Source organism: Chlorocebus sabaeus, chromosome 13 (genome assembly GCF_047675955.1).
Source record: "Chlorocebus sabaeus isolate Y175 chromosome 13, mChlSab1.0.hap1, whole genome shotgun sequence".
Lineage (NCBI taxonomy): Eukaryota > Metazoa > Chordata > Mammalia > Primates > Cercopithecidae > Chlorocebus > Chlorocebus sabaeus.
The window spans coordinates 68,954,529-68,979,938 of record NC_132916.1 but is presented as its reverse complement, the minus strand read 5'-3'; the positions used below and the strand labels follow the sequence as shown (position 1 = coordinate 68,979,938).

Below are 25,410 nucleotides of genomic sequence, written 5' to 3'. Positions count from 1 at the left end.
ACCTTGCCTTAAATCCTGCCTTTTAGAGGGCCTTACTCTACTCTCTTCTATCCCCATCTCTCCCCCAGAAATAGAGAAATCAGAGGACCAAGGGGATATGCAAGTCCTACAGAATGGTCTAGAGGCACAGGATCCCAGTACTCCCTGCTCAAATGAGCACTGGGCTCATTTCCCAAGGGTAGACCACACTACTGCTTGCAAGTAGCGGAGAGTGGGAGACCATGGGTGCTTGGCCAACTGACCACAAACTTGAGTGCAAAGCCCTTCCCAGTGCCAAATGGAGCTGGCATGGGCAGACAAAGGGGAAAGTCTGCAAACTGGAGCCAGGGGTCAGCTCTCTCCACCACCATGTTCTGTTACAGAATATGAGGACCTGGAGAATTCCAAATTCAAACCTGGCCCACGAAATTGTTGTAAACGTATACGTATATTTATTATTATCCATTCTTCCTTTCTATTTTCTTTTCTTTTGTTTTTTTTTTTTTCAGTATCAGAAACCTGCTCTTCTCCTCCATCCCCACAATTCTAGCTCAGTGGAAGCCCCATTTCTCAACCTCCCTTGCAGCAAGATGAGTCCACGTGGCTAAGCAGCAGCCAGTGGGATGTAAAAGAAATTAGGAATGCAACCTGAGGGCCATGTACTTTTTTAAAAATTGCTTATTTTTGACTTCTCTTTTTTCTTTCCTTGGACTAGAACTTGGACGTAGTGTTGAGGGGCAAGCCTCACCAAGAAGATGAAACAACACTTTGGAAAGGCAGAACAAGAGAGAAGGAACCAGGATCCCCAAGAGACCATATGAAGCAGAGCCACCTTCCTACCCTCCATCAGCCCCCAACTCTGAACTGTAAGGAGAGAAAGAAATAAAGTTTGATTTTATTTGAGCCACTGTATTTTGAGGTTTCTTTGGTACGCCCATGGAGCCTCTCTGTAACTAATACATTTGCAAATGATCTACATAAATTGGCTGGAAATTAGTTGTGTGAACCCACTATGGTGATTTCAGCCAAAAGAATATAGTATCCAGCCTCAGCAAGTAAAATAAAATAAAATGGAAGAGGAGAGCTACTGTGTGATACAGTTATTGTTTTAAGAATTCTACCAGAAAATCATTCAAATATATAAACATGGAGGAGAAAAACTAAAAGAATTCCACAGGACAATTAGCCATGAAAAGACTTAGTCTATCCTAGAATGTATTGTTATTAAATATAAAGAAGCGGAAAAGGGGAAATTCTGTATACATTTAAGAAATAAAAACAAATTATCCTAGAGCAATATGATTAAAACTATTTTTAAATGCTTATTTTAAAAGACTGGAAAGAAATAAACTCACATTACAATAATTATTCGTATGGAGGTAAGGCTTACATTTATTGAATGTTTCTATGTTCCAAATTGCTTTATATATGTTAATTCACTTACTTTTTACAACACAAGGAGGTTGGTGCTATTACTATCCCTACTTTATTCAGGCACAGAGCAGCTAAGCTTTGTCCAGGTTCACAGAGCTAGCAAGTGGCCACGCTTACACCCACAGCACCTGATACTGCCTGAACCACTCCCTAAAGTATTTCTACAGAAGAGTACTAATAAGATTTTTAAATCCTGCAGGATTTTTCTTATTACTGTTTTCAAATATTATGTAAACTAATACTGTGCCATCCCTGATATCTAATTCATTTTAGAGATAAAAATGCTTATCCTAAATACCATCACATAATCTATATTTCTATAACCCCAACAGCAATATTTCAGGTAAGAATCCAGATGTGCAGAATATTTGTGAAGATCAGTGTCGATAATATTGAAATGACAGTGATGAGGAAAAAGGTACTAGAACACAGCCCTTTCCAAGCACAGCTCTCACAATTAAGCATTAACAATTAGATTCTCTGGAGCTTAGAAAGTGATCAGTGTGAGGTCATCTAGTCCACAGTCCTTACCTTATAAACAAATCAATTAATTGTGCAGACAGATTGAGTGACATATTCAAGGTCACACAGCTGGTGATCTGCAGAGCTAAAACTAGAACCTAGTTCCTCTTTGACACTAAAGTAAGCTCTTTTTTTAAAATAGGGCATCCAGGTTTGCTAGAATTTAGCCATTGAAGCAGTGACTTTTAAATTGTGTTCCAAAAGACATGAAGGACCCTCAGAAGCCTGGGGTGAGCTACTCACCTGCCATTCCCACCCCCCAAACCCTGTTGTATAGAAAGCCACGGCCTACCTATCAGCAATGCATCATCACATTACTAAAATGAGCCTCCACCAAAGACTTGTTTGCGGAAAGACTTCCAAGGCAAAAATAAAAATCACATAACAAAGTGAAGTATTCGCATCATTACTTTCCAGAACCCCAGAACCTGGGGCCTTTTGGAGCACTCAGTCACCTGAGAAAAGCTTCTTACGCCAGAATTCATCTCATAGGAAGACGACTCCCATCATTTCACTAAATGGGCATTTTCATGCCAAATAAAAATGTAATATAATCACACAATAAAGGGCAATCTTCGAAGAGGAAAGGCAGTTGGAAACCACGCTGACAAATATCTATACTACACTGACCTCAGTCTGCTCATTTCATGATTGCCTGTTGAAAACAACATCAAGTGATCTGTCGTGAGCATCTGGGAAACACAGTTAAACGCTGACATGCAGCTAGTCAATCAGGACAGTGAAGATACAACAAAGATTGAACTGATATTTTGCTCAGGGATTGCATACTTGTCTGTTTTTTGTGTGTTTGTTTGTTTGTTTGTTTGTGTTTGAGAAAGCATCTTGCTCTGTCATCCAGGCTGGAGTGCAGTAGCACGATCTCAACTCAGTGCAACCTCTGCCCCCTGGGTTCAAGCGATTCTCATGCCTCAGCCTCCCCAGTAGCTGGGATTACAGGCGCCCACCACACCCAGTGATCCCCACCGTCCACCTCAGCCTCCCAGGTAGCTCGGACCACAGGCATGAACCACCAGGTCCAGCCAATTTTTATATCTTTTGTAGAGATGGGGTTTCACCATGTTGCCCAGGCTCACACTTGTGGAAAGCAATGAAAAACGTGATTTGCTTCTGCACACGACATGTATTTATCGAGCACATACTATGTGCCAGGCACTGTTCTAGAGACTAGTGATTCAACTCAGACAAAACACCTGCATTCTCGTGGAAAGAGACAATCAATATGATCCAATAAATGCTATGGGAAAAAATAAAACAGGATAAAGTAGGTGGAGAGTGCTAATGCGGGAAGGATTTGCTATTTTAATTGGCACAGTAGCTCTCTGAGAGGAGGGAGTTAGCCACAAGGTTATCTGCTAGAAGAGGGCTGGTGTCTGCCTCATATAATGAGCACAAACAAGTAAGGGGAGATGAAGCCAAGTAGGATAACCAGGGTCCTATAGATCACTGTAAGGTCTTTCACATTTATTACAACTGGAATGGGGAGTCACTGCAAACTTGGAAAGATAAAGCTACATATCCACTTCTGATTTGAAAAGGATCCCTCTACTGCGGGGTTCAGACCAGCCTCCATGGGCCAAGGGAGGACACAGAGAGACGAGTAAGGAGACAATTCTGGAAAAAGCAATGGTCCCCTAGACCAGGGTAGTAGTGGTGGAGATACTAAAATATGACCAGATTCTTATAAATTCAGTATTAGGAAAACAGAACCAGCAGGATCTGCTGCATTAGATGTGGGTATAAGAGAAAGAAAGGACTACAAAGATGACTCCAAAACGGGGGGTGTGGGCAATTGGAAGGGTCACATTGCCTTTATCTGAGACAAGCAAGACTGTGGGATCAGCTTTGGGGTTTAGGGGAGATCAGGAGTTCAGATTTTCAGATTTCAACATAGAAGATATGAAGTAAACAACTGGAAATGCAAGTGTGCAGTTCAGAGGAAGAGGTCTGGGCTAGAGATAGAAATTTGAGCCAGCATTCAGATAGTATTTAAAACAGGAGACTGGTGAGATGACAAAGAGTATCAGTGGGGACAGAAAGGAGGTCCAAGGACTGGGTCCTAGGCCCTCCAATGTTAAGAGGAAGAATCAGCGAAAGAGAATGGTTGGGAAACCAGGGGTGTGTGGGGTGTCCTAGAAGCCAAGTGAAGAAAGCATCATGGAGGAGGGATTGATCAATGGTGTTAATGCTATTGAGAGGTGGAGTAAGGTAAGGACTGAGAACTGACTGCTGGATTTAGCAACAAGGAGGTCCCTAGCAACTTTGACAAGAACAGTTTTACTGGACTGGTAGGGGGTCTGTCTGATTTGAGTGGTCTTAAGAGGAAATGAAAGGAGAGGAACTGCAACTGTTGATATATACAATCTTTGAGGAGCTCTTTCATAAAGGAGAGCAGAGGAATGGGGTGGTAGCTACAGAGACAGGTGGCATCAAAGTAAAGATTTGCTAGAAGAAAAACAATAGCATGTTTGTAAGCAGATCCACTAGAGGGGAAATCATAGGGATGCAGAAGAGAGAAGGGAGGTGCCCTTGAGTAAGTAAAGGAGGATGGGTACCATGTCCACGGTTAGGGTGGCCTTGGGTGTGTTCTGGTTGAGGATAGATGTGGTATTGGAGTTTCTGGATTCCTCTTTGGTTTGCTTCCATTTTCTTAGGACAAGAGTAGGCAAAGTCAGCCCGGCATGGTGGCTCACACCTGTAATCCCAACACTTTGGGAGGCTGAGGTAGGTGGACTGCTTGAGCCCAGGAGTTTGAGACCAGCTTGGGCAACATGGTGAAACCCCTTACCTACAAAAAAAATACAAAAATTAGCTGGGCATGGTGGCACATGCCTTTAGTCCCAGCTACTCTGGGGTGGGGGGACTGCTTGAGCCCAGGAGGCAGAGGTTTCAGTACCAAGAAAATGGGACGCTTAAAGTCGGATGACAGAGGGGCTGCCACCATAAACAATGACCTGGTCCAGCCAGAATATACCCACTATAGTGGGAGACAAGATCACTAGAAAGAGAACTTGGAGAAATTAAGAGGACAGAGTATTAGAAGGATCATCAATGTTTACGTCCAAATCACTAAAACAAGAGTAACTTTTAGAGAGAGTGACAGAGCTAAACTCACTGAGAAATGACAGAGTGGTGGAGGGAGGGAGTGACATCTCACCAATGAGGTTGAGTTGGTGATTCAATCCAATGGCAAGAGATTGCAGCTAGGGGATCTGGTCAGAATGTGGAATGAGGAGCAAAGGGCCACTCTCTCTCCTGTAGTAGGAGAGGGCTGGGAGAAAAGAACCCACACAAAAGGCAGTCACAACAAACATATCTACACTTTGACAAAGAAATTTCTTTTGATGTCAGAAAAAATAAAGCACTGTGATACCCATTCCACCTGAGCTTGATGAAGCCCAAGTTTCATTAATTAAAAAAAAAAAAAAAAAAAAAAGCCTGAGGCAGACTGTTAATTAGTAATCTATGTCTGATTATTTGCCACTTTTAGCAACAAAAGAGAAAGATTCATCAACAAATAAAAATTCATTATATGCAAAACTGGGTCAAACATTATCAGAAATTTTGCCCTTCAAACTTTGTGTCTTCTCACTCTAATTCTAGCAACCAGGTCTTTTGTTTGGGTGGCTTCGAGGCAGTAGAAGTAAAGTAAGGACCAGAATTTGAGTTACAGCAAAACTGTGGGACCCTCATCTCATGCCAGGGTATTGGACTGCCAATTTAATTGCAGAAAAACAGAAACATTATGAAGACATAACCCTAATAATATGTCACTCTTCCTCTAACAAGACTTAACTTTTCATTACGTCATAGATCTCCTTTGAGAATATAATGAAAACTGTGGACCCTTTTTCCAAGAAAATATGCAGAAGCACAAGTGTAAAAACTTCTGCACGCATTGCAGGATTTATTGTTAACCTCTTCTCTTCCTCCCCAAACATCCAATCAGGCTAGCTAGAGTGATATCTGCAAGGGGGCTTCCTATGCCCTTGGGAGATAAATACAGTCAGCAACTGTGGCATCAACTAATAATATCTACTAAAAAATATTACAAATCAAAAACCACTTCTTAATTCTTCATCTTCCACTGCCATCATCTACCATGCAGATGCTCATTCTAGGGTCAAATATCTCAGAAAATACGAAGAGAAATAAAATACGCAACCGCTGTTGATTTTTTTTCGTTTCTTTTCTTTTTGCAACAGAGTCATGCTCTGTTACCCAGGCTGGAGGACAGTGGCATGATATTGGCTCACCACAGCCTCCACGTCCCAGGTTCAAATGATTCCCATGTCTCAGCCTCCCGAGCAGCTGGGACTACAGGTGCACAACCCCATGCCCAGCTAATTTTTTTTTTTTAATTTTTTTGTATTTTTAGTAGAGACAGGGTTTCACCATGTTGGCCAGGCTGGTCTTGAACTCCTGACCTCAGGTGATCCACCCGCGTCCGCCTTTCAAAGTGCTGGGATTCCAGGTATGAGCCACCACATCCGGCCTCTTGAATTTTTAACATTATCTTGCAAAGAGCTCAAAAAATGACTGACGAAAGTACTCAAGACTCCAGCTGCCAGTTTTCAAGGACAGATCCCAGTCCAAGCCACTCTCATAAATGTAAGAGAAATAAATATATTACATATTTTTCCCAGATATCTCTAAGCACCTCAAAACTCAAACTAGGACTTCACTTACTAACCCCTTATGCACTGCCCTCTCCACAAAACCTAGAAAGAAAGACTTTGTTTGTGAGTGTTAAAGTCAACACCTAGGCTTCTCTCTCCATCCCATCTACTACCCATCATTGGAAGAACACCACCATGTCCTATCAGGTCTGCCTCCTACCTAAAGCTTCCAAACTCTCCCCCTCCTCCTTCCCAGCTACCTCACAATCAGTTTTGGCTTCAATGCCTCTTACCCTCTGACTGTGACAGCCACCCAAAGGTCCTCCAGAACCCCAGCCTTGTCTCATCCAGCACCCACCCCACACTATCCATGCTCCACGTGGCTTCTAGAGCACCACTCAAAAAAGCAAATCTGATCAGATCAGCCCTCTGTCACAACCTTTCAGAGGCAGCAAGGCCTTCCTCAACCAGGAGTGAGACAGAGGATGCCATCTCAAGTAACCAAAAACACAGATAAAAGGGAAAATAAAACAGAAAGTATGTAACCTGACATTACACCTACGGTTTGTGGTGTGTAGTGTGTGCAGGGTGTGGGGTATGTGTGTGTCGGGGGGGCGGGTAGTTTGGTGAGTACTGCTCCTAGAAATTGGAAGCTTTTTTAATTTAATATGTCATATTTTTCAGACATACAAATAGACAATAATAGGCAAAATAAAATGGTACAAGGTCCATGACTGTAGTGAATCCCTGATCCAGATCTGCCTTTCAGGCAGGGCAATGCACAAATTCATTCCCCCAGCAGCTGAGGGCTCATAGCTGAGCATCCCTCCAGGAACTGCCCTCGGCCAAGTTGCCTTGCCCAAATTTTCACCTCACCTCCTTCCCAGGGTCAGCCTAAAGCCTACCCATCAAGGCAAAGGTCCCAAGCCTCAACGACATTGCCTCAAGTTGGGAAATCTCTGAAGGGCCATCCTTCTTCCCTTCCCTGGCCCAGTCCTTCTTCCCTCATTTCTTTCATTAACAGGAATTGTTCTCAAGTGCACACAAATCTGTGTCTCAAATTCTACTTCCAAGGAACTGGGCTTAAGACAATCATCACCCAGTTCACAAGTCAGCATTATTTCATATTAGTTTAAGATTCTATTTCTATTTTCATTGAGGAATTAAATATTATAGATAAAACTGAAGAACCTCCTTTCTCACCATCTCTAAAGAAATCTAGTGTTTATATAATTTCCATAAAAATTTTTATATTTTGCTATATATTTATAATATGAACACATAAACACTGCAGAATAATTTCCGCAGGTATATGAGCTTTATATACAGTACCATTCAATACTTTGTGCAGTCTGATTTTCGTTTGTAGTCAAATTGTTTTTAAGATTTATCTATGCTGACATAATTAGCTCTTTAAAATACAACCTAAATCAAGTATGTAAAAATATTACCAGTCTGACCAACATGGTGAAACCATATCTCTATGAAAAATACAAAAAAATTAGCTGGGCATGATGGTATATGCCTGTAATCCCAGCTACTCGGGGGGCTGAGGCACGAGAATTGTTTGAACCCAGAAGGTAGAGGTTGTAGTGAGCCAAGATCGTGCCATTGCACTCCAGCCTGGGCAACAAGAGCAAAACTCTGTTCCAAAAAAAAAAAAAGTCAAAATATTAACAGCTGACAAATTTCAAATGAGGGCACCAGCATATCTGATATATCATTTCTTGTACATTTTTTTAGATTGAATGATAAATATATAAATAATTTTTTTTTAATTTTAAAGCCCTTTCAAAGATTCATCATTATGCTTAGGATACAATCCAAACTCCTAAAGATGGTTTATAACACTCTTCATTAACTGGTCTCAGCCTCATTCCCCAGCATCCTGCTTTAGCCATATTGAAAAACTCGCAATTCTCACCTCCAAACCTCTTGCCATCAACTCTCTCTGCCTTAACAGCCTTCCCACATCCCCACTCATTCTTTCAGATCTCAGCTTAGATATTCACTCTTCCAAAATGCCCTCCCTGAAGCCCTGGGATGTCAGGTACCCCTCCTGAGAGCTCACACAGCAATCTGTGCTGTTTTTACTTTTACAACTGTGTAACTGCCTGTTTAATCTGTTTTCTTAAATTCCTGTGTACCTGCCCTCTCTAGGTGACAGACACTTGACAACTGGAACTGTGTCTTAGTCACCATGTGCCAATCCACAAGCCTAACATGTTGTAGAGGCAAGGCAACAAAGCACTATGCAAAAGTCTCTTACTGGCCAAAGCAAAAACTTGGGTACCACCAAGAGACAACCCAAGAATGTTTGCAAGAGTTCACAAATGAGAACTTTTGCTTTTTCTTGAGGGTTAAAGGAACCACCATTTCTGAAATACCAGCACATATACTAGATTTTAGTTATCCAGTGACTATAAAGAAAGATGAACTTACAAACAATATGACAATAACAGCCTCTTCTTTCTTCTATTCCCAAAACCTCCACAGCAGAGCATCACATTAAGAAAAGCATCTGTTACCTGAATTATTATAATTTCTGAGCATCCCAGCTTTATTAACTGAACTCCAGGGCCTTTCTACCACTTAATTATTCCCTAAATGTAAGACATTTCTCAACATCTGCTCCTAATTTATTTTTAATTTGCATTTATTCTATCCTATTTGTTGAAGCTGAAATTAGTAATAGAGGATGACATTATCTTCACAACATCACATTAGACTACCCTTCAATTAAAGTTCCTCTGAAGTAGTTTTCCAAACTCTTTTAGTATACAGATTTTCTCTTAGCTGTGTAAGAGTTTTACCTTCACTTTAAGATGAGATTAATATTGTATTTCTTTGCTACTTTTTCAAAGAACTATTATAATATACTGCATAGACATGAATAAACCATCTCTTTTCTCCTTTTCATCAACTTTTTCCTAAAGCATGACCCTTCTTTCAGAATAGAAAAAAAATACAGATCCTACTGCAACTGAACTGAATTTGAAGTTCCCTATATAAACTGACCAAGAGGTACTATGAGAAAAACAGCAGTAGTCAACTTCAGTAAGAAGTAGAAGTAACTGTAAATGGTTAAGAAATTGATCAAGTTAAGAAAAGTAATTCTAAAGGAAAAGCTAATAACTGAAAGTGTTGAAAATTTGAATTACAGTAGGATTGGAAAAACTATGTACCTGATTGAAAACATAAAGCAAATCCCACCAAGGTGAAGTTTACATTGAGGCTTTACAGATGCTGCTACTAACAAGTCCCACAAAGGTGAAATGTACCTAGAGGCTTTATACATACTGTTACTAACTAACAGATCCCACAAAGGCGAAGTTTACATTGAGGCTTTGCACACACTGTTACTAACTGCTAACCACTTTTCACATCCTTTCCCCTACTCCGTGTCCAAGTCCTTATACTCCTTAACCTCAATTTTTTTCACAATTCTTACCTATTCCCTGCCTTCCCCTAACTCTGCTACCTTCCAAATTTATCTTTCCTACTGCCAGCCAAATTATCTTTCTGAAAAACAGTTCTGAGCCATTCATTAACTCACCTAAAATCCTGTAGTGGCTTCTTACAGGGAAAGATCAAATAAACTCTGCTTCAAAAGGGCTTTTGAAATCTCACCCCAGCTTCTCCCATCATTCCCATTACCCCAGCTACACTCAGTTACCAGGGACAGACTTCAAACGCCTTGCTCTTTTCCCATCAATCTGCACTGTTCTTCCCACATTGTCCACAGGGCTGCCTCTTACACATCCTTCAAGACACACCTCAAATTCCTTGCCTCTTTCACGCTCTCTTACTCAAACCTACCCTCATTCCAACCAAAGCAAGAACCTATCCTTCTTCCCTCCGTGTTTCCCTGGTTTGTGTGGGGATGTTTATTAATGTCTTTCTTCCCAGCTAGCCTGAGAGCATCTTAAGAACAGAGGTGGGTTTTGTTTATCTCTGAGCTCAGCATCTAACAATGAATAACAAATAACCATTTGCTGAATGAATGAGGTATGTATGTAAGCAAGTGTACTTTTTTAAAAACCATTAAAAGGTATAGCAAGTCTTTTTTTTTTTTTTTTTTTTTTTTTTGACAGAGTCTCACTCTGTTGCCCAGGCTGGAGTGCAGTGGCACAATCTCGTCTCACTGCAACCTCCACCTCCCGGTTCAAGTGATTCTCCTGCCTCAGCCTCCCAAGTAGCTGGGATTACAGGCAAGTGCCACCATGCCTGGCTAATTTTTGTATTTTTAGTAGAGACGAGGTTTCAGCATGTTGGCCAGGCTGGTCTCGAACTCCTGACCTCAGATGATCCATCCACTTTGGCCTCCCAAAGTGCTGGGATTACAGGCGTGAGCCACTGCACGTGGCCACAAGTCTTTATTAAGCACTTACTGTGTGGGGGGGGACTAAGCTAAAGGCTAGCATCAGAAAGTCAGATGAAAAAAGACATATAGACATACACAAGCCAGAAGGGCCACAAACAGAAATGAAGAGTGAACACGTGGGAAAGATTGATTTTGGCATGGAGAGAGCAGAGACAGTAGAACACTTGGTGGCACTGATGCTGATGTTTTAAAGATGGAGGTTGAAAAACTAGGGGCGCAGGGAGAAAGAGAACAATCAAGCCCAGAACACAAAACAAGCAAAGTCACAGAGGTAAGAAAAGGACCATGGGCAGTCTTCACCTGGTGCCCTCTGCCTCCTTCACGGTGGTTTTAGGGGCGAGGGGGAGGGTAGGGCAGTGCTGTTAGAAAGTTAGATGGCGGCTGCGAGCAGTGGCTCATGACTGTAATCCAACATTTTGGAAGGCCGAGGCAGGCAGATCACTTGAAGTTAGGAGCTCAGGACCAGCCTCAGCAACATGGTGAAACCCCGTTTCTACTAAAAATACAAAAAGTAGCCAGGCGTGGTGGCAGGCACCTATAATTCCAGCTACTTGGGAGGCTGAGGCAGGAGAATCATTTGAACCCGAGAGGCGGAGGTCGCAGTGGGCTGAAATTGAGCCACTGCACTCTAGCCTGGGCAATGGAGCAAGACCCTATCTCAAAAAAAAAAAAAAAAATGAAGAAAGAAATATAGGATAGCATTAGACTTCCCTAAATGTCTCCCTGAGACATATATGCAGACAGTCCCCCTCTCTGAGCAATCTGCCATGATGCCAAGGCCCTCACAATAAGATATGTCTGACACCAAATGCCCAACAAGGCTGCCCTGAGACAGCAGGCCTATGTGTGTGTTCCGAAAACACCAACACTCTTCTAATTTACAACAGGTTACATATCTTGAAAAAGCGCATGCAAGTTGAAATAATTCAAGTCAACTCTGATTTTTCTATACAAACTATCAAAATGGGAGTTAATATATAATTAAGGATCTGATATGTTAACATTATAGAACTGGCCATTGATATCACATGTAAAAACACAAAAAGAAACATTTTTTATATGCAGTAGTATGTCATTTTCTAATCACCTAAAGGAACTAGATGACGTAACAGAGTAAACTAGAGCACACACAGTTTTATTTATGAACTCCCGCAAAAGCTGGGCTTTGGGGTAAGGCCAGGAGCCTTTAACGCTAAATAAGATGGAGATTCATCCTCCCACCTCTGAGATAATATTTACATTTAAAATTTTCAAAGATAATACAATTTCAAAACTGGCAATATAACAATCACTTTAAGAAACTGGTCATATACAACTTAGGACCAAATGTTGTTTTAAAGTCTATTTGCTTGGGGGTAGATTTTATTACTTTTATTTTGCAGTTTCTTAGTTTCAAATAAATCTGAAAAGGCTTCCTCCTATTTCATGAAAACCTACTCCACACTTGAACATGGCCAAACTCTGCACCAAAGTCTCTGTTCTAATATAGATTACCAGCCCATTCACACCTTTCCAGTGGCTCCCTTTTTGATCCTTAATCTTAAAACTGCCTGAGGAGCAGGTCTCATTGAATTTTGAGACATGATCTCAAATACCACACAATGATATATGAAGAAGCAATTATGTATCTCAAGTCACTCTGAAGGTTATTTTATCAATGAAGAAATAAAGATCCCTTCCTGTATCTTCAAAGAGGTAAAAGATTAAAGCTCAAAAGACAGGTAAATAACCCCAAAGATCTACAAATAACCCAAGGTCTATGAAAGGGGTGGGGTTTGTTATTTGGCTTGATTTGGTTTGGTTAACTGAATATAAGGATATCACAAGAGGCCAGGAACCATAGTTCATGCCTGTAATTCAACACTTTGAGAGGTTGAGGTGGGTGGATCACTTGAGGTCAGAAGTTCGAGACCCGCCTGGCCAACATGGTGAAACCCCATCTCTACTAAAAAAACAAAAATGAGCCGGGCATGGTGACACATGCCTGTAGTCCCAGCTGCTCGTGAGACTGAGGTGGGAGACTCACTTGATCCTAGGAGGCGGAGGTTGCAGTGAGCTGAGATGGTGCCACCGCACTCCAGCCTGGGCAACAGAGCAAGAGGAAGATTACGGCTCAAAAAAAAAAAAAAAAAAAAAAAATCACAAGACTTCTGGGCTGTTTTTACAAATCCATAGGGAAAATGCTATGGTGGTCTATAAGTCACTTAACTCTTTAATTCATCTTCACATAAAAATCACTATTCATCTTTTAAAATTCACTCATTTTAAAGAATAGTAGGCAAATTATTTCAAAAGCAAGCATAGTTATATTAACTATGTCACCGATTTAGAATTAAAAAACAGGGAGACAAATATTAATACATATGTAATACATTTCTCTAATCCTAAAGAAGATAAGAAAACTAGCATAGAGGATGAATGTGAGGATATTTTTTCCCACCATGACTCAAAAACACATCTATCTTTGAAATAATGTATTAGAAAATATACACAATACATTTTTATAGTGAATGCATCAGCAGACTCGAAGGTGATGCATTACCCAGGAAAAGAGTTTAAGATGTGATGTTAGGCTCACAGCAAGAAGATCTTAAATACACATTGCAGCAATGACTAAGGAGCTCAGTGGAGAAATATGTCGGCACTAGATATATTGGTATCATCTTCTGGTTCAATGGGCCAAAATAAGAAACACACCAGGTTTCATTACTCTCCTGACCCACTTTCCTCAGTTTTAACTTCACCCAACACAACCCAAACTCTTCAAAATACAGTGTAAAAGAAAAAATGCCCAACATCATGAAATCTATTATCTTTTCAAATTATTTAAAGGAAAGTGTTTATAAGTAGAAATAATAAACATTGTAGCTTTTCTTGCTCCTCTAAAATGCAGATCACTTTCACTTTGGTTCTATGACTTGTAAACCTGCCTTCCTTGTTTATAAATTAAGAGCACTAAAGAGAATAGCCCACAGAACTTGTTAGAACTCCAGATGCTGGGACCCCACCCCATATAACTGAGTCTGGATCCAGAAGGGTGGTTCTGACATAAAGCTTGAATTAGGAACATCATATGTGAGAAGCTCAAAACCTAGTTTTCAAAATAAAAGCATGTGCATAAATCTACATATTGACTGGATCAATGTTAAATAATATGACTCACACATAGCCTTTGAGGGGCAAGTGAACAAATCAATTAGTATCAACATCAAAAATGCTATTTCCTGCACCAAAAGTCTTTTGAATATAAATGTTGTATACCAAAATCTTAGAGAATGGAGTTGAAGAAATTTGCAAATATCAAGACTATGAAATTAAAGAAAAAGATCTAAAGAGATCATACTTTTGAAATTATACAGATGTGTTAATTTCAAAGCAGTATCACTTTAGAGACACAAAGTCATATTTTTTATTGGATTCCTCTGCTACATCAGAAATGCCCTTATACGCTTTTTCTACACTTTGAAAAAAGATTTTGTTCCACAATTAAATGTTAAAAGGATTGAACTGAATGTAAGTAGCCACCCATCCACCTACCAAAAAAGGCTCTTGTGAAAATGTTCACACAAAAAATGTGACTCTCATGCTCTATGTGTTGTTGAATTCCACTGCTATGAAAGACAGATCTGCATTTTTTTTTACACTTAATTTCTTAAAAGTGACGGTGAGGTTATACCACCATAAACCTTAATCTTAGCTGCCAGATGCGCATACACAGACATTTCCCTTATTAGCCAGGCCGAGAGAATGTGCTTCTGATAGAAGAGTCCCACGGGATATAAATAAACCTCAGATATTTGGTTGTTTAAAGGCACAAACGCAAAGATTGGAGAACCACATGGATACTGGAAACTTCACCTGCTTCCTGGAATTGACATGTGCAAATCTAGTCAGTGTCACAGGAAGTAAAAGTGAAAGGACTGGGACCTGGTTTCAATTTCTCAGTCCACAAGCCATCATCTCGAGAGTAAATATATATTAAGAACTCATACTGCCTCATATTTCAAATATTGAATTAAGTTTATTATTAAACAGTTAAGGCATATAAAAAGATAAAAATATAACATAGTAAATGTCTATGCCTCCACACAATTTAAGGGGAGAAAAAAAATCTAGCCAATGCATCTGAAACCACTTGAGCAGAGTAGCCTTTCTCCATTGCTTTAGATTAAATTTTAACTAATATTTACAACTGCTCAAATGGTCTTGCATGTTGACTTGTTCCCATAAAATCATCATATCAGCATCTAGTTCAAACTTCTGGGTTCAAATAAGGTTCAATAAAATTGAGTTCTCTGTTCTGTCTATATAATTAATGTACTTCCTTTGCTTAGAATCATCCTCAGCAATTTACATTTTCCAGTAATGAATGGATCTCTTCTAAAAGTTTCACAACCATAGTAACAGGTCATGAGAATCACATTAATACAAAAAACTTTCTCATGATTGCACTACTTCAGCATAATGAGGTAACAACATGGAGAATATTTTTACAAGCAGGACAAGAATAGCTGCCCTCCTCTGCCAGAGTTGAATTTCCATCAGGGTTACTGTCTATCACTACAAATCCCCAGGGCTCATGGAAAAAAACAAACCTGCTCAAAGACCTCCCTTCAAAGCACAGGTATTCCAGCCAAGGAAAGCTTCAGAAGAAACAAAAAATGAACTATTTTTTCATAGTCCCTTGAGCTGCTTAGAAAAATCCCCTCACAGATACTGCTTTAAATGTAAAAGAAAGAAATAGACGGATGACTGCCTAAATACAACTTAACCACTGTCTTTCCCCAAGAAAGGTCTCAGAAAGATAAACAAATAAGGTAATCCTCCTCAGAATTTTCATAAAACTGAATCTTGTTATCAATTTTACTTTCCAAACATAGCAGATTTTCAGGAGGCTTGCTATAAATGTAACCAGGTATAATATTTCATATTTAATAATTTGTTTCATTTTTATTTCACTGGTGTCTCTTTGCTTCCTTCTCCCACACTCCTCAATCAACCCTTTCATTACCACAGATACCTATCTGGGCATCGGACCAAGACCTCCACTGTGCCAAATGTCAGTCCTTCTGAAATTTACTACCTTTTTTTTTTTTTTAACTTCAGCCAGTTAAAAGCCTTGAGCAGTAGTCAGAAGAAAAGAGAAAAAGGAATTCACATCAGAAACACATTATCCATTTCTCTATCTTCCACCCAAAGGACTATTTGTCCTCTGGTATTTTCCCCTTTGCTAACTCCACAGAGAATGACAGAGACTAGAGCCAAAAATCAAGAAAGGCTGCGACTGGCCAGAAGCAGTAGGCTGTGTCTCTTACAATTGGCTTCCCTTGACAGGGCTCTGAGATGCTAACCTGGGGTCCAGAGGAGGTCTACCTCACAGCCCAGGGTCCCACCCCTGAAAACTACAAAAAAAGAGATAGAAGAGCTGTATGAATACAATTAATACAGTGCAAAATGTATAAGGGACAGAATTAGGCACAAAATGAAAAAGAATCACCCAGCAGCAATGGAATAAAATGCCTTGTGAATTAGGAGATTGGGCACTCCATAGAGGTCAAATGCAGGGTTTCTAGAGTCAGATCATCTGAGTTCAAATGCCAGCTCTGGCACTTCCAGACTCCATAGCCTTTATCATTGAAGAAACATTTATTGCTCACCTATTATGAGCCAGGCATTCGGCTCAGTACCAGGGAAGTATTGGTCCCTGCTCTCGGGGAGTTAATTATAGTGCAGCAGTCCCCAACCTTTTTGGCACCAGGAACCAGTTTCATGGAAGACAATTTTTCCAAGGGATGAGGGGAATGGTTTTGGGATGAAACTATTCCGCCTCAGATCATCAGACATTAGATTCTCATAAGGAGCGTGCAACCTAGATCCCATGTGCCGTTCACCACAGGGTCTCGCTCCTAGGAGAATCTAATGCTGCCGCTGACCTGATAGGAGGCAGAGCTCAGGTGGTAGTGCTTGCTCAGCCACCACTCCCCTCCTGCTGTGCCACCTGGTTCCTAACAGGCAATGGACTGGTACCAGTCAAGGCCCTGGGGGTTGGGGACCCCTGTTCTAGTGGGAAGTCTATTAAAGAACACACAGTACAAGAAAAGGTGCCAGAGAGTGGTAAGAACAACACAGGGAACGTAAATACAATGATGCAGTCAAGAGTGACTGTGAGAGCTACTTTCTAAAGTCAGCAAGGAAGATCTCAGAAGAGGTGACATTAGGCCTACATCTAAATGACAAGAAGGAACCAGCCAGGCAAAGATGGAAGAAGAGAGATGTGCGAAGGCCCTGAGGCAGGCACACTGGGCCTTTGGAGAAATGGAAAGAAGGCCAGTGCCACAAATCACTTCAGTATGGCTCACATTTATCAACTGCAAAATGGTGGTTGTGAGGATTAAACTGTTAGCACCACATCTGCACACAGAATGTGTTCAATAAGTATAAGTTGCTAGAATCGTCATCATCTTCATCACCAGTGAGACGCCATCATTGGAGGTGTGCAAACAGAGACTGGGTGAGCACATCACAGGCATGGCTGGGTTATAGGGCCTCTAAGGTTCCCTCAACAATTAGACCCTAGGATTAGATAAGAAGAGAAAATGCAAAGGAAGAAATGATAAAATTATTACACGCAGGTTTCCAGCCCAAGGTCTCTTAAAGAACACATTGAATTATCCAAAAATGTGAAGCTTGCCCAACTATTTCATTCATCAAATAGTTCTTTCCCAACTGAGGGTCTATAATCCCAAACTGTCAAGAACTCCACATGGAGCCAGCTGACACACTGTCCTTAGCCCTGAGGTCTACTCTTTCTATGGTGCTCTGGACTAAAACCACAACAACACTGACAGCAACAGAAAAGGATGACTTATTCTATGTTACTAGGTTTAATGTATGCTAATTATTGAATGAAATAGCAGTGAGGATATTCTTCGATTGCATATGTATCCCAAACCATTTTATTATTTCATGTTTAATATGTTCCAAGCAGAACTTTCTGCATCACATACTCTACAGGTAATAAATTTCACTTTTTAAAAATTCTTACCTTTGGCCTATTGTTTCAAAATATTTACTAACTTGTTGAGCTTTCTGAAGCCTACTAATTAAGGCTGTTAATAATACAGTCCTTGATGATGAACTTGGCATATGTGCCTTTAAGTTAGAGAAAGGCAAGTCTACTTTTACCCAACACCAAATCCTTGATCATTATAGATCAAATTCTTTCCAGTTTCTTTCTAAAACTCACCCAAACCCAAGGCAAGTATACTACAAGCATAAATAAATACATGGCTTTGTATTTTGAAACTACTTCATTACCTACCCTTGATAACTTCCTATTTGTTTAGATGGTGGGAATGGCTTTAAAATTATAAAATTAAAAAAATTATAATATTCACAAATGGCATGAAACAAAGTAATACTAAGTGAGGGCAATAAAAAAATCACAATAATTTAACATAAAATGCATATATATTTTTATTGTGGCAATTTTATTATGCCAGGCTTTTGGATTGTCCAAACTCAAGGATCTGGACAGTGGAAATCACACTCTCCATCTCCCCACTCTCATCCACTTTCCCCCAAAAAAAGAAACCTGGAAGAGCAGATGAGGATCAAAATTTTCCTATAGGAAAGTGTTCCCTTTTAAAAAATGGAAAAACAACAAATTTGGCATAGAGTATGTAGACAGAGGATCTTTAAAATACATATATTATATGTAGACAATTCCTATGACTTAATCTAAACTAAAAATCCCTTAAAATATGTAAATTTTGGAGTACCATGAAATACTACCTCTGTATACTAAGCATCTGCATTAAAAGAATCAAAAAAAGTCCCTGAGAGGAAGCCAGATTGGGGCTAATGGGCTCATTCAAATCCAAATTTATCTACTGGCTTTTGCAACATAATTCAGCCAAAAGAATGTGATTCATATCTGAGCTATGTAACAACACATTTTCAATGTGTTTTGAAGTAGACGCCACCACAAAAAAAGTAATAGTCATAACCTTGGCATCTAAACATCCTAAGCAATTTGATAATCTTTAAAAATATAAGAACTTAGTAATGTGGGTTCATTGAAGAACTTTAGAAAATATAAATCATCAAAAAAAATAGTAATAATCTCAAACACCAAGATGACCACTATTAACATTTATTGTATACTTCACTAATTTTTAAAAAAAAAATTTCAAAAAAATGACTTCATATAATACATACTTGTTTACTTACTATATCAAGAACACATTTCTATGTTCCTACACACACACATGCACAAACACACACACACACCGGTATCACTTTTTATGAATGCTTAATCTTCTAGTTTATGGATATAACCTAATTTAGTGAGCTCTACTGGGATCATGTATGATCTGTTCAGATGTGCTAGAGTAAAGAAACAGAATAGGTTTAAACAACTATTTCCCAAAGCTATTTGACTATAACATCCTTTTGTGAATTACACATTTACAGTCCTAGAACTTTTGATCTTTTCAAAATACTTTGGGAAATAACGATCTAACCAATTCCTAATATTAGATTTTCATGGTGTTTACAATGTTTTCTATTATAAATGATACTGTGATCAATTTCTTAAGTATACCTTTTTATGTATCGCCTAGGGAAAAACTCTAGAAATAGAATTACTCAGTTAATCGGTATGCATGTGTTAAAAACATGTTATCATTTTTGCCAAACTGTTCTCCAGCAATATTTGAGGTTTGTCAGCCTTTTTAAAAGATAATTTTAAATTTAAATAGTTTGGGAGTTTATATGTTCAATATATATACACAGTAATTCTGAAATTAGATAATTACTCTTTTATGGACATGGCTAAAGTACAAGTTATAAATATCAAAGGTCTTACTAGAATGTAGGTTGACTCAGAAAACTATTTAGGAATATACTTCCTCACAAATTATGGAAAATGGCAAGTATAGAGACATTAAATCGTCTCTCTTCCATTTTCCTCTGTTATATTTACATATGTCTAAATATGTATTCCGTACTCCTAAGAAGATATTAATAATCCCTTACATTTTTATACCACTAAAACATTTAAAACAAAAAGAACTTTACAGGAAGAGAATATCCTCAAAGCATATTTTAAAACAAGATATTAAGCTATACCTTCAAAAGACCCATCAAGCTACTCAATAGTTGCTACATATTTACAGCCAAATCTACAATAACTAAAATCTTTATCAATCCATCAACACAAGTATCATGGAGGAAAATGTGTATTCTAAGATAGTTAATTTAGATCTTCTTTTCACTGTGTATTTCTACAGTTTCACATAATAAGAAGTAAGCTCCTAACATAACATAAAGATGGTTCACACAGCAAATACAGGCTTTGGGTTCCTTTTTTGTCTTTAAAGTGACACTGGATGTAATTTTATACCTCAAAGTAACTTTTCAAAGTTACTTAAGTATAGTGTTCACACTCAGGGTGGAGTTCTGTGTAATTTTCAAAGCTGAGAAGTGTTCTGCCTGTTCAAAAATATCTCCCCTTTGAGTTTGTCTCAGAATCATATTTGAAGCTTTTTAAAAATACAGAAATTTTTCTTCAATGGGTCTGGAATGGAGCCAATGCATCTGCGTTTTTTAAAACTCCCCAGTTGATTCATCTGTACAGCCAGAGTCAAAAAGCACTCAGTTATATAAAAAGATTGGAGGAGGGGGTGGTATCCTGAGGACCCCAATTTAACTGTTCACGTGAAAACCATGAATCTGAGTCTGGTTTATTAGATTACCTAGGTGAAAACTTTACCTTGAGAAGGCTCATAAGATGTTTCAAGGTAGGACACCTGTTGGCCTATGAATGGCTACCAACAGGGATGGGGGTGAGGATATATGGCAATGAAATCAAACTGTGAAAGGATCTTTCCTGCCAGAAACTGTGGCACTTCCTACATTAAGCATATAATCCCTTCATTTTCCAAAAAATAGAAAGAAAAATGCTCAGTTATATTTTGTTTTAATGGAGTAGTCTTCCAAATGAACAACCTTTAGCTACAAGCAGCAGTTTCACTAAGCAATGCCAGTCGACATACAGTGAGACAAAATTCTGTTAAGAAAGGATAGGACACTCAGAGATATTATACCTTTTACATATACCTTTTACAAAATTATAGTCATTTGTTAGAATTCAGTTTCTCGAAAGAACTTCACCTCCAAGAAGTGCTTGCAAGAACAATGCAAATCAATATAAGAAATATAGGTTTTCTAAATACATAAAAATCCATAACTGTCTTGAGCTTCCTTTACCTACCAGATCTGGACTTAATGATATCACTGAATTCGTTCTGCCCATTGTCAGGACTGGCTTCATGTTCTCCATACTTGGCCATCTTGCCTGAGTTTCAAGATAATCCAAAAACTTTACCAAGTCCTCTTTCTAAGACTTTCAACTTCCTACGATGGTTCAGCTTGACATCAATACCTAAAAGGAAAAGGGAAAGTACTGACTTGAAAAAACATATTTATATCTTTTATATACAGTTATGCAGAGTAACTATTCATTCACCAAATACTGAGTGCCTATCACGTGTAAAGCACTGAGCCAGGGAATGGGGTTATGACTATCAACAAGAGACATAACCTCTGCCATTATGGAGCTTACACACACTAAGCAATTAATTATACAATGAATTATTTCATTACAATACCGATAGACTGCAAATCATACAAAGGAGAAGTATAGAAGAAGCAAAGGAGAAGCATATTCTACTAAGTACTAAGAGCATACAGCAGAGGAATCTGACCTGTCCTGGGCAATTAGAGAAGGCTTTCTTGAAGAGACATTTGAGCCAAGCCTTTAAAGATGATAAGAATTTAATTAGCCAAAAAGGGAAACACAAAGAGAAAAGGTAAGAGCTTCCCATGCAAAGTGGCAGAAGGAATCATGGAGCATCAAAGAGTGGAGCACAAGCCAGTGTTTCTGGAAGGAAGACAGCCAAGAGACAAGTGTACCTGTTGAACCAGGTGAGGAAGCTGGGCAGGACCAGGGACAGGACCATGGAGAACAGGTCAAGGGTTTGTGTCTTTATCTGAAGAGCAATGGGGAGCCAGTAGATGGTTTGAAAGAGGGAACCAACATTGTCAAATTGGCCTTTTTAAAAGATCATCAAGGGCCGGGCACGGTGGCTCACGCTTGTAATCCCAGCACTTTGGGAGACCGAGGCAGGTGGATCACGAGGTCAGGAGTTTGAGACCAGCCTGGCCAGCATGGTGAAACTCCGTCTCTACTAAAAATACCAAAAAAACTTAGCCAGGCATGGTGGTGTGCACCTGTAATCCCAGCTACTCAGGAGGCTAATGCAGGAGAACTGCTTGAACCTGAGAGGTGGAAGTTGCAGTGAGCTGAGATCATGCCACTGCACTCTGCCCTGGGCAACAAGAGTGAGACTCCGTCTCAAAAAAAAAAAAGAAAAGAAAAGAAAAGAAAAATCATGGGTTGTAGGCAGACCACGGTAATATGTGGGGAACCAGTGAAGACTATGGCAAAATATAGCAAAATGCTAATTAAGGAACCTAGGCCATGGGTATATGAATGTTGAATGAAAATTTCTTGCAACTCTTCTGTATGTCTGAGAATGTTTTCATAGTAATATGTTGGGGAAAAATTCCTAACCTTAACCAAGTGGTCAAAATTAACATAACCAATCATGGGGCATCATGCAATTCAATGGAAAATTACCACATCATCTACACAATATCCTTGCCAAGATGTTGAACATGAATCTTCTCATAAGCAGACAAATCTAGACTGTGGCTAGTTTTCAAAACAAATGACCTGGTCTCTTCAAAACTGTCAGTGTCTTGAAAACCAAAATTACCTGGGAGAGGGGGAACTTTGTGAATTAAAGGAGACTAAACAGACATAACAACCAAATGTAATCTTTGATTGAATTCAGAATTTTAAAATAAAACATTTTGAGGATCATTTGAAAAATCTGAATTTGGACTATGTAATAGACAATATTATTGTATCAGTGTTAAATTTCTTTAACATTGGTTAATGGTATTGTAGCAGGAGAATGTCTTTGTAAGAGATATGGTGAAATATTTAGCAATGAAGTGTGATGGCATCTTTAACTTAAGCTCAAACAGAATAGCATATATCTGTCTATATTGATACATATATTTAGTTTGATATATGTATGTAGATGTATATATGCATATACACACAGACAGGCAGAAAGATGCAGCAAATATTGTAAAATAAATGGGAAAACTAGGCCGGCCATGGTGGCTCACGCCTCTAATCCCAGCACTTAGGGAGGCCAAGGCAGGTGGATCACCTGACTTCAGGAGTTCGAGACCAGCCTGGCCAACATGGTGAAACCCCGTCTCCACTAAAAAAAAATACAAAAATTAGCTGGGTGTGGTGGCGGGTGCCTGTAATCCCAGCTACTTGGGAGGCTGAGGCAGAAGAATCACTTGAATCCAGGAGGCGGAGGCTATAGTGAGCCAAAATTGCGCTATTACACTGCAGCCTGGGTGACAAGAGCGAAATTCCATCTCAAAAAAAAAAAAAAAAGTAAGTGGGAAAACTAGTTTAAGGGCATCTGGGGCTAGGCGAGGTAGCTCACATCTGTAATCACAGTAATTTGGGAAGCTGAAGCAAGAGGATTACTTGAGCCCAGAAGTTTGAGACCAGCCTAGGCAACGTGGTGAGACCTTGTCTCTACTCCATGTAAATAAAAATTTAAAAGAATAAAATAAAAAGGACATCTGGGTGTTTATTGTGCTATTCTTTCTATCGTAATATTATAGGCAGGAAACAATTGTGGTCTAAACAAGAATAGATGGAAAGAAATGGGTGAATATGTGGGATATTTAGATATCAAAGAAAGTCAATAGGATTTGGGAACTGATTGGATATGAGGGATTCATATCCAATGTGCAAAATGGGCAAAATGACTCCCCAGTTTTGGCTTCGGCAGTTAAGTGAAGTGTGAGTCATTGAGCTGGGGAACACTGAGGATAGTGGGCTGGGAGAAAGGAATCATCAATGTGGTTTGGACTCGCAGAGCTTGAGGTGCCTCTGAGTTATATAAGCAGAGATGACAAAAAGAGAGTTGGGCTCAGCATGGTGGCTCATGCCTATAATCCCAGCTCTTTGGAAGACTGAGGCAGGCAGATCACTTGAGGTCCAGAGTTCAAGACCAACCCGGCTAACACTTGAGATCAGGAGTTTGAGACCAGTCTGGCTAACATGGCGAAACCCTGTCTCTACTAAAAATATAAAAATTAGCCAGGCATGGTGGCAAACATCTGCAATCCTAGCTACTCAGGAGGCTGAGGCAGCAAAATTGGTTGAATTCAGAAGGTGGAGGTTGCAGTGAGTCGAGATCGCTGCCACTGCACTCCAGCCTTGACGAACGCGTGGGTAAGACTTCCTCTCAAAAAAAAGGAGAGAGAGAATTGGATATAAAGAATTGGATCATCAATCTGACAGATTTTATGACAGTCTAAGAAACTTTTTTCGTTTTTTATACGCTCTACTACTGCTAAAAATTTATGGATTATTATGTGATTACGTTCTTTCATTCAACTACATAACTATAAAGGATTTGCTAAATTCTTAAGTGTATTTTATTATATTCAAGAACCAAAAACTTTGTTCAGAAGAATGTCTATAAAAGTTTATTATGGAAAATTAAGTTTGCCCAAGGAAAAATTCTCTTTCCTGGAAAGATCTACAGTGTATCACTTTGGAGTGGTAAGTCTAATGCTTTTCTTCACAACTGGTCTTAGCCAAGATCTCCACTTCTATGCTTCCCAAAGCCTTTATTCACCCATAAAAGAGAAAAGTAAACTGTTTACACACTACTATATTCCATTTGAACATTATCAGTAATATTTCTTCACTATAATATTTCACTTGACACTCTCCTCAAGGTGATTTTTCAAATTTTCTCTTCTTGATAATGAAAAGCCCTTACAGGTTGCCAAAGATACAGCAGAAAAGGTGATCAGAGTACAGGGGAAAATGGGGAGAAAGAAGAATAACAGAAGGCTATTTAAATACTGATAGCCACTGAGGTTACTTGTTGCCATTAATGGCCAGAGGAATTTGAGTAAACTTAAGGCAGACGATGACTCCTTCTAATTGCCAAATGCAGCATCTTTGGTTTTCAGGAGACAGAATCAAAGTTTCACCACGAACAATGTATCCCAGTGTGACTCTCCCTCTTCCACACCTATAAAACGGAGGGAACACCATCTTCACAGAAGGCTAGGTGAGAAACTGAGAATCAATGAATGAGATGTTGCTTTAGAAGCTTTAAGCCCTATATAAATGCAATTTATTGTTACCTCTGCCCTAGATTTCCCTTCCCTCAAAATGATATTCTGTAAAGTTTAGCCAGATGTTCTTACTGAAACCGATCCAGTCAAATCGATATTCACTAACTCTCCCTTCAGAATGCTTCCGGCTGTCAT

At 39.4% G+C, this 25,410-nt stretch overlaps 1 protein-coding gene across 3 annotated transcripts in view; it reads right to left on the bottom strand.

The window, feature by feature from the left end:
* UTRN (utrophin) overlaps positions 1-25,410 on the bottom strand; it is a 594,041-nt gene that overhangs the window by 566,399 nt on the left and 2,232 nt on the right. For all 3 annotated transcript variants that reach the window (XM_073022551.1, XM_073022550.1, XM_073022552.1), the window contains exon 2: positions 21,233-21,403. In XM_073022551.1, the coding sequence (XP_072878652.1) occupies positions 21,233-21,311 (79 nt within the window). In that variant the 5' untranslated portion in view covers positions 21,312-21,403. The remainder of the gene's footprint in view (positions 1-21,232; positions 21,404-25,410) is intronic.